Consider the following 14,379-nt stretch of genomic DNA (forward strand, 5'->3'; position numbering starts at 1 on the left):
GCAATACACATACGTATAGGTCACATAACACCGATTCGCGGTAATAAATTAATATTTAAATGTAATTAATATCTAAAAATAATGACTGTTAACTTGTAATAATTATTAAGGTAACAGTGGAAAGATATAATGAAAAAAATAAATAATAAACACTCTACAGTAAAACTGTGCCAATTAATTTCAACCAAAAAATCGGTCTTTCTTTATTCATTACTCTAATAAAAAATTAACCTTATCAGAGTGCGGAAATCCATTCAGAATGCATCAAATACTGTAGCACTGCAACAAATGATTCAATAATACTGGAAGATTTTTTTTATTATTTACAGTTTATTGTTTGGCACATAAAAAATTATAAGTGTAACAAAAAGATCTTCAAATTGTTTATCTGTTTGCCAGTACAACATAAACAATTGATTGGTTAGAATGGATATTCGCGATTCCGTAAAAATTAAACCTGCATTAGAATAATTCATAATTACATCATGGGAATGCTTGACACTCTCTACACTACATACATACGTGTATTCATTTCTCAGGCGTAAAAATATAAAACTAGTACGTTTGTATCAGCAGATCTTCAAAATATACCAATATTAGAATTAAAACATTGCAAATAACAAGACAATCAATCGCGAAGGCGTCTTAGTTTTTACAAGCAATTTAGAAGTTGCAACACAATTTGCAATAGTAAACTTACGTTTATGCATACCCTATTTGATATTCGAGCATTTAATGTACCTGATTTCTGTACTAGTCGTACGATCATATTCTTAGCTTTAGGTAGTAATAAAATTCACTGAATTCACTAGAAAGTAACTAGCACTTTGCACGAGCTTGCTTAATTTCTGGCGGCAGACCCTGCGTGTTTGGTAACTTGTAAATGATAATGTGGTTTCCCAAATGTTGCTCTGCATGGTCGACTAACGAGGCAAGGCCAGCATTTTTCTGATCCACCAACAGTGCGAATCCTCCAGCTACAAATCACACAATACACTTCATTTTCACGAGTACATTCAGACTATCAACTATCATATCGGTATATTAGCTTTTCCCAGATTCAAAAAATATCATCAATCATTTCCAAACCGTAAATTATTTTATTACTCACATGTATTAATCACTTCGCAGGAGCATTCGGAGTCAATTTTCAGGTCAATCGTTGAACGCAATCGACTCGTCGGCCTGCCTGGGTGAAGATCTAACAACAATCTCGCCTTGTGCCACCGTCTGATGGCTACTTTAATTACACTTTTTGCAGTACAGTATATGCTATCAACATTCTTCGGTATGCTTTCCAAACAGATCGGACATCTCATCTTTGCAGATGCAGCTGTACGCAAATAATGAAATTGAATTTTGTAGTCATTGGCAAGCCAAATCAATTCACGATATTTTTAATTCTACATTAACTGTCAATTATCTGAGTAATGTGATGCAGCTTAAGAATTTGTATAAAACCCATACAATGTTAAGAAAACCCTATGTGTGATTGGATAACGATGAATCTACTTACTTGTAGACTGTGCTAACTCTTGGTCGATCATAAATTGTTCTGGTTCGACAATCATTTGATCCTGAATTTTTTCACTCATCACTTCTGTCATGTTGGTGTCGTTATTAGGGGACACTGTTCCATAGACTGCTTCAATTTGCTCTTGATTGTCAATATTACCATTTTGTGTTATCGATCCATCATCATTTCCATATGTAACTACTTTGTCAGGCTTTACAAATACTAGCTCAGGTCCTTCTATTCCTTCAGGCACTTCCAAATCGTGATCTACTTCTACAAATGATGGATTCAAACCAACTTCACGTTCGTTTGGAGTTTCTCCGCTTCCCATATCTTGCATTACTGTAATAAATAATGTTTTAACAATTATATTAATAATTTAGGAACAGTTCGCAGTTTTCAGTATCAATATATTTTTTTGCACTTGCTTTCTTCATCTTACCATCGATGCGTTTACTGTGGAAATCTTCATCGGTACTTTTTTTACCTATTGTCTCAAACTCTCGCAGATGATTATTTTCAGCTGCTATGGGACTCGTTGCCTTCAAACCTTCGCCATTCAACTTTACGTTTGAATTTTCCAACAAACAGACGTACTCCAGTTTTGGTTCGTTTCCTATTCTCGGCATGGCTTCGTTAATTTTAAATTTAGCATCCTTGTACGTTGCCTCATTGATTTCGCTCAGTTTTCCAAGCAAATCATCAATCGCAGCTTGGTGTACAGTTTTTATTCCTGCCTTATCAGTAACTACTGGTGACACTGTAACTACAGTTTTAGCAACTTCAGGAGAAGTTTTATATGGTAGAAGTTCTACGTCGATGGTACCCGTTTTATTACTGACAGGAGCAGCAGCCAACAGCATGCTAGGCTCTTTTACATTTTCTAGTTTTGGTGCGATTGGAATTGGATTCGGGATCTCTGAACCTTCGTTCATACCAGCACTACTACAAGTCGTCGCAAAGTTATAGTTCTGAAGGAAATAACAAAGTAAAATTAATGTAAAAGAAAAATTCTTTCGATTATAATTGAAAAAATAATGTATTCCCAAACTCCTTACAGCCGATATGGTGAGCTCCTGTTGATAGTAATCGTATAGTTTTATGTTCGCTGGTTCAGGGCGATCTACTATGTTTTCTCTCAGTACAATAAATGATATACAAGTTCTCTGAGCCGTCAGCTTGTCCAAGTAAATACTAACGACATCTCGGTCTTCCTCAAATCTCTTAACAACTGCGAAATTCAAGTGTTTCAAATAGTAACAAAGTTTAGTCGCCACCTAGCACCAATAAAGCTCATTGCCTATAGGCATTGCATTGTTGTTACTTACAGTTACTGGGATCTTCAACTAGCGAGTGCAAGGTTGATTTATCTGGAACATATCCGCTGATCATTCCAATCTCCAGCAATGCCATGTTGCTTTCTTCGTCTGCCATTTTATAACGTGCACAAATAGTTATCTTCTGCATCGCACATTCGTTGACCGATGCTACGGACTGCGCATTTACTGAGAGATCGAATGCTTCGGAGCCAGTGGCATGTGGTACGTTGTACTTCAAATTACTCTGAGAGCAAAAATGTAATTCAAGAAAACAATCAAGCTTGAGAACTTTGTCGCATCAACGAGTGAAGTAAGTTAAATTGGAATCGAGTTGGTTTTACCTGTACTAGGACACATCCTTCTCCTTCAGCAAAAACATCCACAGCCGTTGGTAGTACAGGTAGTTGAACTTGCCTAAACAAGAGTTTATTCTCATTCTGCATTTTGAAGGCATGATCTATTTCGTTGGCAGTGATCAATACCGAAAGATCGGTATTGCTTGAGCTCATGGCAGATGCGTACTTGGTCAATGCTTCAAGACCAAGTACAGTGTCTTGGGTTGATATAAAACCGCCACCGGCATTTCTCTGCTTAGATATCCATCGAACAGCTTTAAGTGCGGTCACCATATTGGCTTCCCCGCCGATTTTCACAAGTGACAGAATTGCGTATGCTGTCATTTCAACGCTCAAACCAACCGATGGTTTCAGCTTATTTTCCCACCACAATAAATCCTGGAAACAGGATTAATAGATGCGATCAATACACTTATTGTTAGCTCCACATCCCTAACAACTGCATCGACTGCGAAGAAGGTAATCTGTATTTTTTCGTACGTTATGCTGCGTGGCCAGGCCAATTAAGGCTTGCAAACTGTTGTTGGCTCTTGGATGTTCCAGTAAAGTCAGTGCATAGGTTGTCAGGGCCAAAGTATATGGGTTGCCACTGGTATTTATGGTGTCTTTTTCCAAACAATACAAGGCGTTGTTAGTCAGAGCTGGTTGCAATGGGACTCCAGATTCCAAGAGAGAAATCAACACGTATGCTGTTAGAGCCGACGAAGAGACGTCGTCATCTTGCAGTCCTCCCTGGTGATCAAAAATGAATTTCAATTTTTTAATTATTTCAAGCTCAACGTATTTATTATAATTTGTATGGTATTAACTCATACTTCTCCGATACATCACGAACCTTCATATCCTTGTGGAATACTTGGCCAAGTAGCGGGAAGCACCCGTTTTCCAATTGGCGTTTGGTGATCCACTTGACGGAGAATTTCAAATCTCGTTCATCGATGTGAATTAAATTTTGCGCTTGAGCAAAGGATTTCACAACGAATGCGGTCAACCACATTGAGCCTTCGGTAGACGGGGTATCAGCGCCAAATGCCGAGTACGAACCATCGGGATGCCGGTAGTTTAATTCTCGTTGGTATCCTTCAACACAAGATGTATCCTTTTCAGTCTATCCTTCACCTCAAATCTTCGCCGATTAACGAGGTATCCAATAATGCCTTTAATTCCTACCTTTTTCCATATTCTTGATCGCCCTAGCCTTGAGTACTGGATTCTCCATCTGCGTTGCACTCAAGTAATTGATAACGTGTATGTTAGGGACGAACAAGACCATGTTTTGCTCCCCACAACCCATGGGCAGGTGCACCAAGTTGTCCAAATTTTCTAGAGCCGGACCCAAGAGGTCCCCAATTAGTGAAACATATGCTCTTGCACTTCCCGCAACCAAATCTTTCGGCAAATCCAAATTCCACGTCACAAATGAATCATCAACAAATTCTTTCGGACAGATAAATGCCGACTTGGTAACTTCGACTGGAAACCCTTCTGGCAGTACGAGGATTGGCTTTGTTATAACATCCCTTTGCAGCAAGATGAAACTTATGTTATATCATCTGATTCTCTCAAGCTTTACATAATTACAGTTAAATGCATCTTACGAACTTTGTGTGCACTATGGTGTCTGGCCCACAGGCATCTGGGTACTCCGCATCTACGGAAGCAGAAACCGTGATGTTGATCTCTCCCAGAACACGAGGTCGTAACATATATTCATGCACAACGCTGGATCTTGAGCCAACGCAGAATGAGACTGTAGCATGTGACAAATGTAAGTCAAGACCATCAGCATCTTCCAGTTTGATTCTCACCTGTTACGTTAAAAGTTTGCAAATTAATTCCCATGGCCTATAAATTTATCATGAATTGAGCAATTTCTTAGTTCATATGTAGGTGTAAAATTGACAGAATATATAACACTGACGAAAAAATTCCATAATATTACAAACTCACAGGCAGACTGTGCTGCATGTAGTTGAAGAGAGATACTTTCATGTGAAGGATTTCTCCTCGTTTAACACTGTACGGCAGAGTGTAGTCCAAGAAGAATGACTGAAAAGCGGTAATCGCTGTTGGAGGAGCTATCCCCAATCCATGTCTCGGCGAAATGCAGGTTGTATGACCGATCCAGTCCGTAATTGTATGTGGCAATTGACGCTCGATTGTTGCTGTACCCTCCTTCCTATATTCGTATGAGGTATTAAGATTTTTAAACTTCGCTCCCGATTTTAGTATTCATTGTCATACACTGGAAGGAATAAAATAATTAAATTGCGTATAGTATACTGACCCTGTTTGTACTAATTCCCACAGCCAAGTCTCAGGGAAGTACGATCTGATAGTTGTACCAGCATCAGCACTATCTACTTGATCCAAGTAATCGAGATTGGGCAGGGCACCAACCGTGAGGAGCGGATAAGCCAAAGGCATTGCACTATTTCTCATGAACATTGGCCCACCGTCTAAACCTTGAAATATTTGAAAATTTTAGTGAGTTGTTGAACCCAATTCAAACATTAAGAAACCGTGCTTTGAACAGTGCTACTTACCAGACGCAGCGTGTGATAATGTGTAACTAACGCGTCTGGTGGGATATAATAAATGGGAAAACTGAGGACACGGACGAGTTTCCAACGTCAGATCGCTCATTACTATGACACCAAAATCCTGCGAAATTATTTTCATTCATCGTTAGGACTTTTCGTGCCGCCAATTATTGACTAGATCGCAGATCATTCAGCAAAGGATATAGTTGACTATTGTAATATATGCTTTAAGAAGTATTACTAACATCAAATGCCTGCATAGCGTCGATATAGTGAGGTCGTCCGTACCACACGGATCGTTTTCTTCTGCGCAAATCATAGAAGGGTGGCTCTTCTTCAGCCGGTCTCGGCAAATGGTCTATTTCATCTTCTTGGGATTCTTCTTTCGCTTCTAAAAAGGAAAGTTAACGAAATATCACTGCACAGTCCCGCATCTACATACATATACTTTACTTAAAAACTTACTCAGGCAATGGTCCAAACCACTCTGAATCGGTTCAGCGGTGGGACTAATGTGGAATCTTTTCAATTGACTGAAAGCATCCTCTTTGTTGACCATATTCGTCTTTCCACCACTCAAAAACAGGGTCGATTTATCAAGTGCGGAAACTCCGCATAGCGAAAACGGCGCAGCTTCTATGTGAAATTGAGTCTTTCCACCCGGACTTTGCGTTTCCTCGTGCCACGAAGTCTGCACTTTATTTCCAAAACAGTTTCCAACGGTGATTGTGTAAGTTGCAGCGACGGTTTCTCCGTCAGGACGAACGTAGTATAAAAGAAGTTCCGACACTGGAGCCATACTTGGTGTTACTTTGACAGTCAATGGAAATCTGTGAAATTTGAAGATGACGAATCGAACCAGTTACATCGACAATAAAAACCCATTAATTGATAGATTCGTCTAAACTAATTGCACAACTTACCTATACACGACGTGTGATTGGTCGGTTTTATTTGCTGGCGTTTCAATGGCACCCAACAGATTCCGGAATTCCGAATAATTTAGTATGGAATCTCTGTGAGGCGTATGTTTAACGTGACCAAATACCAGCAGATCACCTTTCGAGTTTACCGAGTAGTGAAACGAAATTGATTCATTCAACTTCTGGTTTACTGGCATTGTGTACATTACGTTGAACGAGTACTTTTCACCGCAAACAATCGGTTGGTATCCAGGTGCGATCGATAAGTAGCTTTGGGACGGTGAGTACCATGGACTTGTATCCATGTATGCCGATGGTTGATCCATAAAAACCTATTCGTGGATCGTAATATGTTCGTTTACGGTTGAATTTATAAAAGTTTCGTGGAACGCTTCTCCTCGCATATTAATACAGTAACTTAATACAGTACGGAAACTCTCATCAACTTACTCGCCATCTCTTATCCGGGGAGTAGTATTTTGTGGGGTAATCCACTCCAGCTGCAACAAAACTGAAGGACTCAATATTTTTATGCTGTGGAGGCACTATAAAGTCAATAAACCCATCCGTCGTCGATGTGAAATTGCGACATTCTACTACAACCGTCACCCACTCATCTTTTCCTCTCACCTTGAGGCAAAGTTGGATCTTTTCATTTGGCGCCGGTGTATTATCTTGCTTCAGAACGCGCAGCTTCAAAAATAAAACCATCATAAAAAAGTTACGATCGTCGTTCCCTTTCGTAGCAGCATGCATTTTGCCTTCAAGATTTAGATATTATCTACATTTTGAATGAACACTTGTTTTTTAGTCGAACCTTTCCGTGATACGGTAATCCCAGTTTGAAATATTGAGGCGCATGGGGCAGAAATTCGAGTTTCAGTGATTGATGAATAACGTTTGTTCGGCTGTTTGCAGTTTCAACAACCCCGGTTCCTGCCTCGGTGAAGTTAGCCGTCAGTATTATATTATTTGGCGATACCTTCCAGTCGGCCAAACCAAGCTCTGAACCAGTCACCGTAAACTCGACGCACCCATCATCCGAATCCAACTGCGGAAGGAAAAAATTTCGTTCTTAATATACCGTATGAAATTACGTATTTCCATCAAGACATTCTTAATCAGTTTCCAAAGTTCCAATTACCTCTGTCAGGTAATTTATTTCCGGTACATTTTGCTTTCTTCTCCATATCGGCGTCTGTGGTATTGATGTCAAGTGCAATGTCCCTTTGACCGGCTTGCCGTAGCTGTATCTGTGGAACAAACGAATCACAGTATATTAGGAATTCCAATCATGAACCAGAATTTGCGATCCAAAAAAACCCCGTTGAGAAATCTTACTTAGCACAGACGGTCCAAGTGACATTTTCAGCATTGGCTAAAATGTAGCCAGGAGGGCTGATGGATACTTGGAACCTCGGCAGAACGTATTTCTTCACCTCGAAAGTCGTCGTGTGAAGAAGCTGAGGATGGGCTTTTTTTTTCTCGACTTTAATTTTCCATATACCCTATAGAAAATTAAATTTATCAGGCATTATTGTTACTCCAAAGTCGGTGTTTTCCTTTCTTTCCTTTCAGTAGGTACGAATCAAAGCAAAGGACTTACTGGGCTCGCTTCAGGAGATAAAGGAAATGCGAGCTGAGCCAATCCGACTTCCGTGGAAACATTCAACCACTGAGCGACCCGGATTTCGGCAGGACTTTCAATCCATATTTTCGGTATCTGAATGTATATCGTGTCATTAATACTTGCGTAAATTCTAATCATGCGCGATTTATGACCTGAGAATGGCAAAACTCACGGTTTTTTTCCACGGCTTTAAGTCATGCTTTAACATGAGGAGTCTGATATTCACGTCTTGTCCAGGTTTGTAAACTGGCTTATCTGTCTCGACGAATGTTGCATGCGAATCATGTTCGATGTAAACTTTTTTCTCTGAATTAATCGAGTAGTCTGCATGCTTGTCAAATCTGACTTTCAAGCGTAGTCTTGCCACCGAGTATTTCGTCGGTGGTACTAAAATTTCCAGACATGCTTCAACGCCTGAAAAATATACCATATTTTAATCAAGATTTGACTTTGTCCCGCCTCGTCTGTTTCCTACTCTAGCAACAACGACGATGAATCACATGTCGTTTCTAATTAAAGAGAGTCATAACATGTTTACAATCCCTTTAGTTTAACGACAATACATATATCATGGCGTACTTTCTTCATTGCAGTTTTCATTGCTTAATTGAATCAATTGGATGCAATTTATGCAATTTACGCAGCGATTCTTTGCTGCGAATCTTGATGTGAAATCAGTCTGATCGTATTTAGTAGTTGATAAAAAATTGCATTTAATTTTTACTTTTTTATTCAGATTAACCGAGTCTCAAAGTTTTGACTTTAACTCGTGGAAATTTTTCCGTTGCCGTGTCCCGACGCATGTGTATATATGTAAATAGACTGTATATGTTAGCCGATGGGTTATTTCCCTTGTGAATAGGGCGATACGGACCAATTGAACGCCCGCAGGATGTAGGGACAATTTAAATTTACAATTTATTTAAAGAGTGTGTTGAATAGGTACAGACGCGTAGGGAGTCGTGATAGTGGTCCATTAAAAATTATTATTTGCCACAAGGACGGTGACAATTTGGCATCTGCAACGCAGTTTACGTATAACCGGCACTACGGTACCCGTTCACGTTTATTAAGAATATATTGCTAAAGACTAGATATTGACAAATCGGTCAATAATTTAGTATAGAAAAATCTTAGTTTCCTTATAATTAGCATATAGCTTGGTAGTGTGGTATCAAGTTTCCTCCGCAGCTCGTATCACCCGTAAACTACTGATAAGGAATGCCCGACGCCAGAACATTGAACTTTGATGCAGCTGCAAATACTGAAACGCTAATTCTATGATCGTCTCAAATAAATGAAACGGATTCCACGATTTATACCCGACTCGCTTTTACACTGAGATTAATTACGGTAATGTAAAATCAACAACAGATGCTCGATGTGAATCATTATTGCGAAATAAACTTGCCATCTTCGATCGTAAGACTTGCGCTGGCTAGAACTTCTTCTTCGGCTACCTCGACTGGTGTGATTAACTCCAAGAGAGTGTGAGCCGGAGTATCCAGATGATGGATTGAGAGACATCCAAGCTCTGCTTCTCCGGCAATGAGTCTTTTCGGGGCGGTAAAGACGTAACCCCTGATAATACCAATTTATATTTAAAAACATGTTTACGTAATTTATTTTTATTATCGTTTTACCTTGATTATAATAACTTTGTTTTATAAATTAATTGGGAAAGTCGATAAAGGTAAAAATAAAGGGATGAACATGCTTTAAATAGAGATAAATAACCGTGAGAGTGCATAACGAGAAGTACACGCCATTCGTCAGCAAATCAATTTTCGTATATACAACAGCCGCATGTCGGCTGACATATATTACGTCATAGCCTGTGAAGGTGATTACAATTCAATTTTCGCTAATTGTAAATCATCAAATCCTATGAGAGAAAAAAAATTGAGAGACACATGATTGTGAAAAGTAGCAATAAAGTCGTTTTGTTAAGGAAATTGAAATTCTTTGCAACAGCTGCAAAAGTGTTTTCGTTATTACTGTAATTAATTAATGCTTCGTCCAATTTAGGCAGGTACAAAAAATCGTCGAAAATAAACTTCCTCGTCATTGGCGGTAATAAGAACTCTCAACACACAGTAAGTATACATGATTGGACGAAAGGTTTGCTTTGCTATAAGTATTAAAATTACTCTCAAAGACTTTATAACGTTCACAGTCTCGCAATGAGCGTAGATGATGCGGACAATTTAAGACAATTGCTTACTCTTGCTATACGAGTAATAGTTGGCAGATAATTGCATCCGCCTTCAATCGGACGAATTGTTTTCTACAAGTTCTAACTGGATATCAAATTTCACACACCTATAATGAATTAATACAATTACATGCACTTCGAATGCTAAAACGAGTATTGTAATTGAAAAATGTATGATTAGTTCGTTGCAAATGAGTCAAATTACGACAATCTACGCACAGTATAAAACGACATTGTATGAAATAGAGAGAAAAAAATTGTTTCAATCAACCTGTGAGGATTAGCAATCCCGGCCAAGGCGGATTCCAAGCATCCCAGGAAGATCCCGAAGAGAAGCAGGACCATCGGAGCAGACGACATGTCGTAAATTGCACGCATTGCAATGGTGATGGCATGCGGCCTCGGATCCGGTGCGATATATGGATTAGGAACTGTATCACGTAGGTACGTCGCGTTACAAGTTTCTACTCGTCTTTTGCGTTCTCTCCCCGGGTTCTAAATCACTAATTTTAAAACGAGGACATATTTTCACCCGCTTTATACTACCTACTATCTGATCGAGGCGCAAATGGTGAACAAACAAATACAACTTCTGGGAATTTTAAACCAACCACGATAACACAGTATGGCAACAGTTTTTACGGATGACGATACCGTCGAAGAAACTCTCGACGGACTGAACTGAGAGTAAAGCTAGTCTTATCAACGCCCCCGGTTCTGCCGGTGTCACGATGTAATGTCTATATACTGCGCACAGTTATGCATGTACAGTATTAAACATGTGTTTAAACTCCACCGCGGTCTCTCCCCTGTCCGACGACCGCACTTTGTACGTAGATTCGTTTAAATTCGATCATACCGGTTACCGTAACTGCAAACGACGAGTAAAATTCGTAATTTACTTGTATCCAGCGAGCCGAGACGACGTATTTTTTACCGCCAGATCGGTAAAAATCCGAGCAACGGGAATACGTGACTCGAATCCAATTTTCTCAAAACGCACCTCTGCCATTCCAGCGTAAATAACGTTATATATGTACAAACTTCTTTGTTTAGCTTAAATCTTAATTTTTTTTCACTTCCGATTTACTAGATAATTGAAAATCAGAGGTTTTTCAATTGGAAATTTTAGATTTTTCCAATTTCTGAATTTCGATTTCAGCCTCGTAATCAGTAATCCCTCGATTTTCAAACCTCCAGTCAATCGGAAGTGAGGAAAAAACGGACTTACTGAATGGGTAGAAGATAGCTTCGTTGAATCACATGGAGAAATTTCATTTACACCTCACTATACTCATTTTTCATGCATTACACCGACACGGATTTAGTATCGGCGAGTTACAGGACACCCTGTAAAATTTTAGAGTCTTATTGAACGTTCATTGTTCACAGGGTCTAGGAAAATTCTCACATTCAGTTACCTGAGAATTCTTAGCTAAAATGCTTTCTAAGATAATAACTTTATGTATGCGAACAGAGCGTGATATGAGTTATAAAATCGTATTTAATCCTATGTGTGACTCGAGCAGCATCCATGAATATCTACGCATACATACATATTCATGAAAATCGCAACTGAATGATAAAGAGCATTGATTGATAGCGTGACCCGTGGGTCACCCTGCCGCTGAGAGTTCGGAGTGATAATATTTAAGTAATTACGCACATTTGCAGTAGTCTCGTTTGAATTATAAAAAAGTACTTCGTCTCTTTCGCTCGCAGGCTGTTATGCGATCTTTGCACCTTTTGCAACCTCGTACAGATCGCAAGTTATAATTGTTACCGCATAAGTAAATTAATCTTTAGCATAAATTACGGTCAGCCGCAGCGTGAATAATTTTCCATCCTCATTCGTGGATTTGGAATACCGAACGAATTCGTAAACAATTTTATCTTCTTTTAAGTCAACTATCTAAGCTTCTGTTTTGAATAACAATATTTTTTTGCTTCAATTTCAAAGAATTTATATACTTGCGTAACGATTTTGACGTAATTTTTTTACGGTAGACGTAACATCGTTCGAAATTGTTTCTTATCACATAGTAAATTATATTTTTTTACTTGTATCTATATTTAAAAACAATCTGTGTCCTTTGAAGGGATATGCAACAACCAATTGTTTTTCTAATATTCTACATTTCGAGTATTATTTGGAATGATTATATTTCTTCTTTATCAGCAGCTGCGGGCTTCGAATATTTTAAGCTGCTTTTTTTCATAACATCTATTACGTAATAACACGCATGCATCATCGCAATGTTATTGCGTGTAAGATTAACAATTTCCCGTTTTATATTCCAATAACACAAGTGCAGATGTTTCGAGGCCGAACGATTTGTTAATCTTAAAATTGAATACAATGTTTACCTCGAAAATAATCTACTCATATGAATTCAAAATATATTCTTAAATTTATCATTATAGATAAAAACACATGTCATTCGGATACCCCCGGCGTTGAATCAAATAATGTTAAAAATATAATACGACGAATATAAATTGAAGAAATTCAATTGAATTTACGTCTGAATTAATCGAACCAGCAGTTAGTTATACATGTATAGAGTACTATACGTAAGACTGCGATAAAACAATAAACAATTACATAACATTATAATCTATAATAATTTTAATTGTAATACGAGAAATAATAATGTACACAGTCATTGGTTATTATCGAGATGTACGATACAAATGGGTAATTCCTGCCAAGTGACAGAAGTCCTTTATAATTATTCAAATATCGCCTTTGCGAGCTAATTTGATTTATATTAGAATACATTTGGTTAATTACTCGCGGCGTTGCTTTCAGTCTCCTTAAGCCTTCCAACTATTTCTTCAAGTTTCCTACGTTTAACTGGCACCTTCGATTGCTGAGTGACGTTTGCCTGCTGCCTTTGAGGCAAACCGGAAATTTGTGAATCTCTGCCCATGAACCTGTCAGCGAAGATCAGTTCATTTTTCAAATTGAAACTGCGAGTATCGGAGAGATTCGAAGACTATGTAACGAACGTTTTTGAATGCAGTTATATTGCTTGTAATTTTTGAGTCGGTCGTATGTTAATATTCAACTTTATCCGGCTGTATAATAAGGTTGACCCTGATATTATGTATTCTCGAAAATTGTACGAACAAGAAATAAAAAAATAAAAAATATAAACTCACCCAACACTTGGGGGCCAACGGGAAGAAGGATGAAGCATTTGGGGCTGAGGAAAAACAGTGTAAAAAAATTGTAATACTAGACAACCAGTTTGCATGTTTAGTACAAAGGACGTTACAGCAACACGCTGTAAGTTCAGAGGAGAAACATTGAAAAAATTCAATTTCGTTGTAGATAAATAGTAACTTCGACAAAAAAGACATACAATTCTTGAAAATGAGTAAAACTTACTCCGTGAGGCAACCTGGATTGTCCGATGACGGGATACCTCCAATCGGAAGGTCCGTACCAAGGTGCAGGTCCATTTGACAGTGATTGTTGCTGGGGAAAACGGTGATGATCGATGAGAATCTGCTGCTGACGACGCTGAATGATCTGACGATGTTGCTGTTGCACGTAATTATAATAGTACGGATCAAAACCGGACGGACCAGTTGCCACCGATGAAATGGCCAGAGAGTTCGCCACAGCAGCTGCGAGAAATTAAAACAGAATAATATTATTAAAAAAAATTCGAAAAAACTTATCGAAGAACAGAGACGGACGATTGTAAGTTCCAACTTTATACCTTTCGCTTTCTGAATGCTCAGCAATGCGTCGTAGTATTGTTTTTTGTAAGCTGCTAATTCGGCCATTGTAGTGGATGGACGATTGGGAGAAGTTACCGAAGAAGTTTGCGAAGCAATGGATATGGGGCACCTGGTAAGCAAAATC

General features: G+C 38.6%; 1 protein-coding gene across 2 annotated transcripts; it reads right to left on the reverse strand.

The window, feature by feature from the left end:
• Positions 1-300: 300 nt before the first annotated feature.
• Positions 301-14,098, reverse strand: LOC124410661 (pregnancy zone protein-like). 2 transcript variants are annotated; one of them, XM_046889206.1, is made up of 25 exons: positions 13,897-14,098; positions 9,699-9,868; positions 8,460-8,701; positions 8,264-8,380; positions 7,999-8,165; positions 7,802-7,910; positions 7,475-7,708; positions 7,108-7,350; positions 6,658-6,989; positions 6,200-6,564; positions 5,980-6,125; positions 5,738-5,855; positions 5,479-5,656; positions 5,142-5,370; positions 4,794-4,999; positions 4,362-4,711; positions 4,027-4,271; positions 3,672-3,923; positions 3,177-3,569; positions 2,845-3,079; positions 2,575-2,747; positions 1,959-2,487; positions 1,517-1,858; positions 1,112-1,333; positions 301-977 (listed from the first exon to the last, which is right to left on the reverse strand). In XM_046889206.1, the coding sequence occupies exons 1-25, from the start codon at positions 13,968-13,970 to the stop codon at positions 820-822; spliced, it is 5,829 nt and encodes a 1,942-aa protein (XP_046745162.1). In that variant the 5' UTR covers positions 13,971-14,098; the 3' UTR covers positions 301-819. The 2 variants fall into 2 exon arrangements, with proteins under 2 accessions (XP_046745162.1, XP_046745161.1); XM_046889205.1 differs by lacking the exon at positions 13,897-14,098 and adding an exon at positions 10,774-11,354.
• Positions 14,099-14,379: the final 281 nt, after the last annotated feature.

Source organism: Diprion similis, chromosome 9 (genome assembly GCF_021155765.1).
Source record: "Diprion similis isolate iyDipSimi1 chromosome 9, iyDipSimi1.1, whole genome shotgun sequence".
Taxonomy (NCBI): Eukaryota; Metazoa; Arthropoda; class Insecta; order Hymenoptera; family Diprionidae; genus Diprion; species Diprion similis.

Coding starts and splice junctions, on each gene's coding strand:
- LOC124410661 (XM_046889205.1), bottom strand. CDS start 10,880: ATGCGTGCAATTTACGACATGTCGTCTGCTCCGATGGTCCTGCTTCTC. Junction 4,272..4,361: donor GATCAAGAATATGGAAAAAG/GTAGGAATTAAA, acceptor CTTGTGTTGAAG/GATACCAACGAGAATTAAAC. Junction 3,080..3,176: donor AAGGATGTGTCCTAGTACAG/GTAAAACCAACT, acceptor TTTTGCTCTCAG/AGTAATTTGAAGTACAACGT.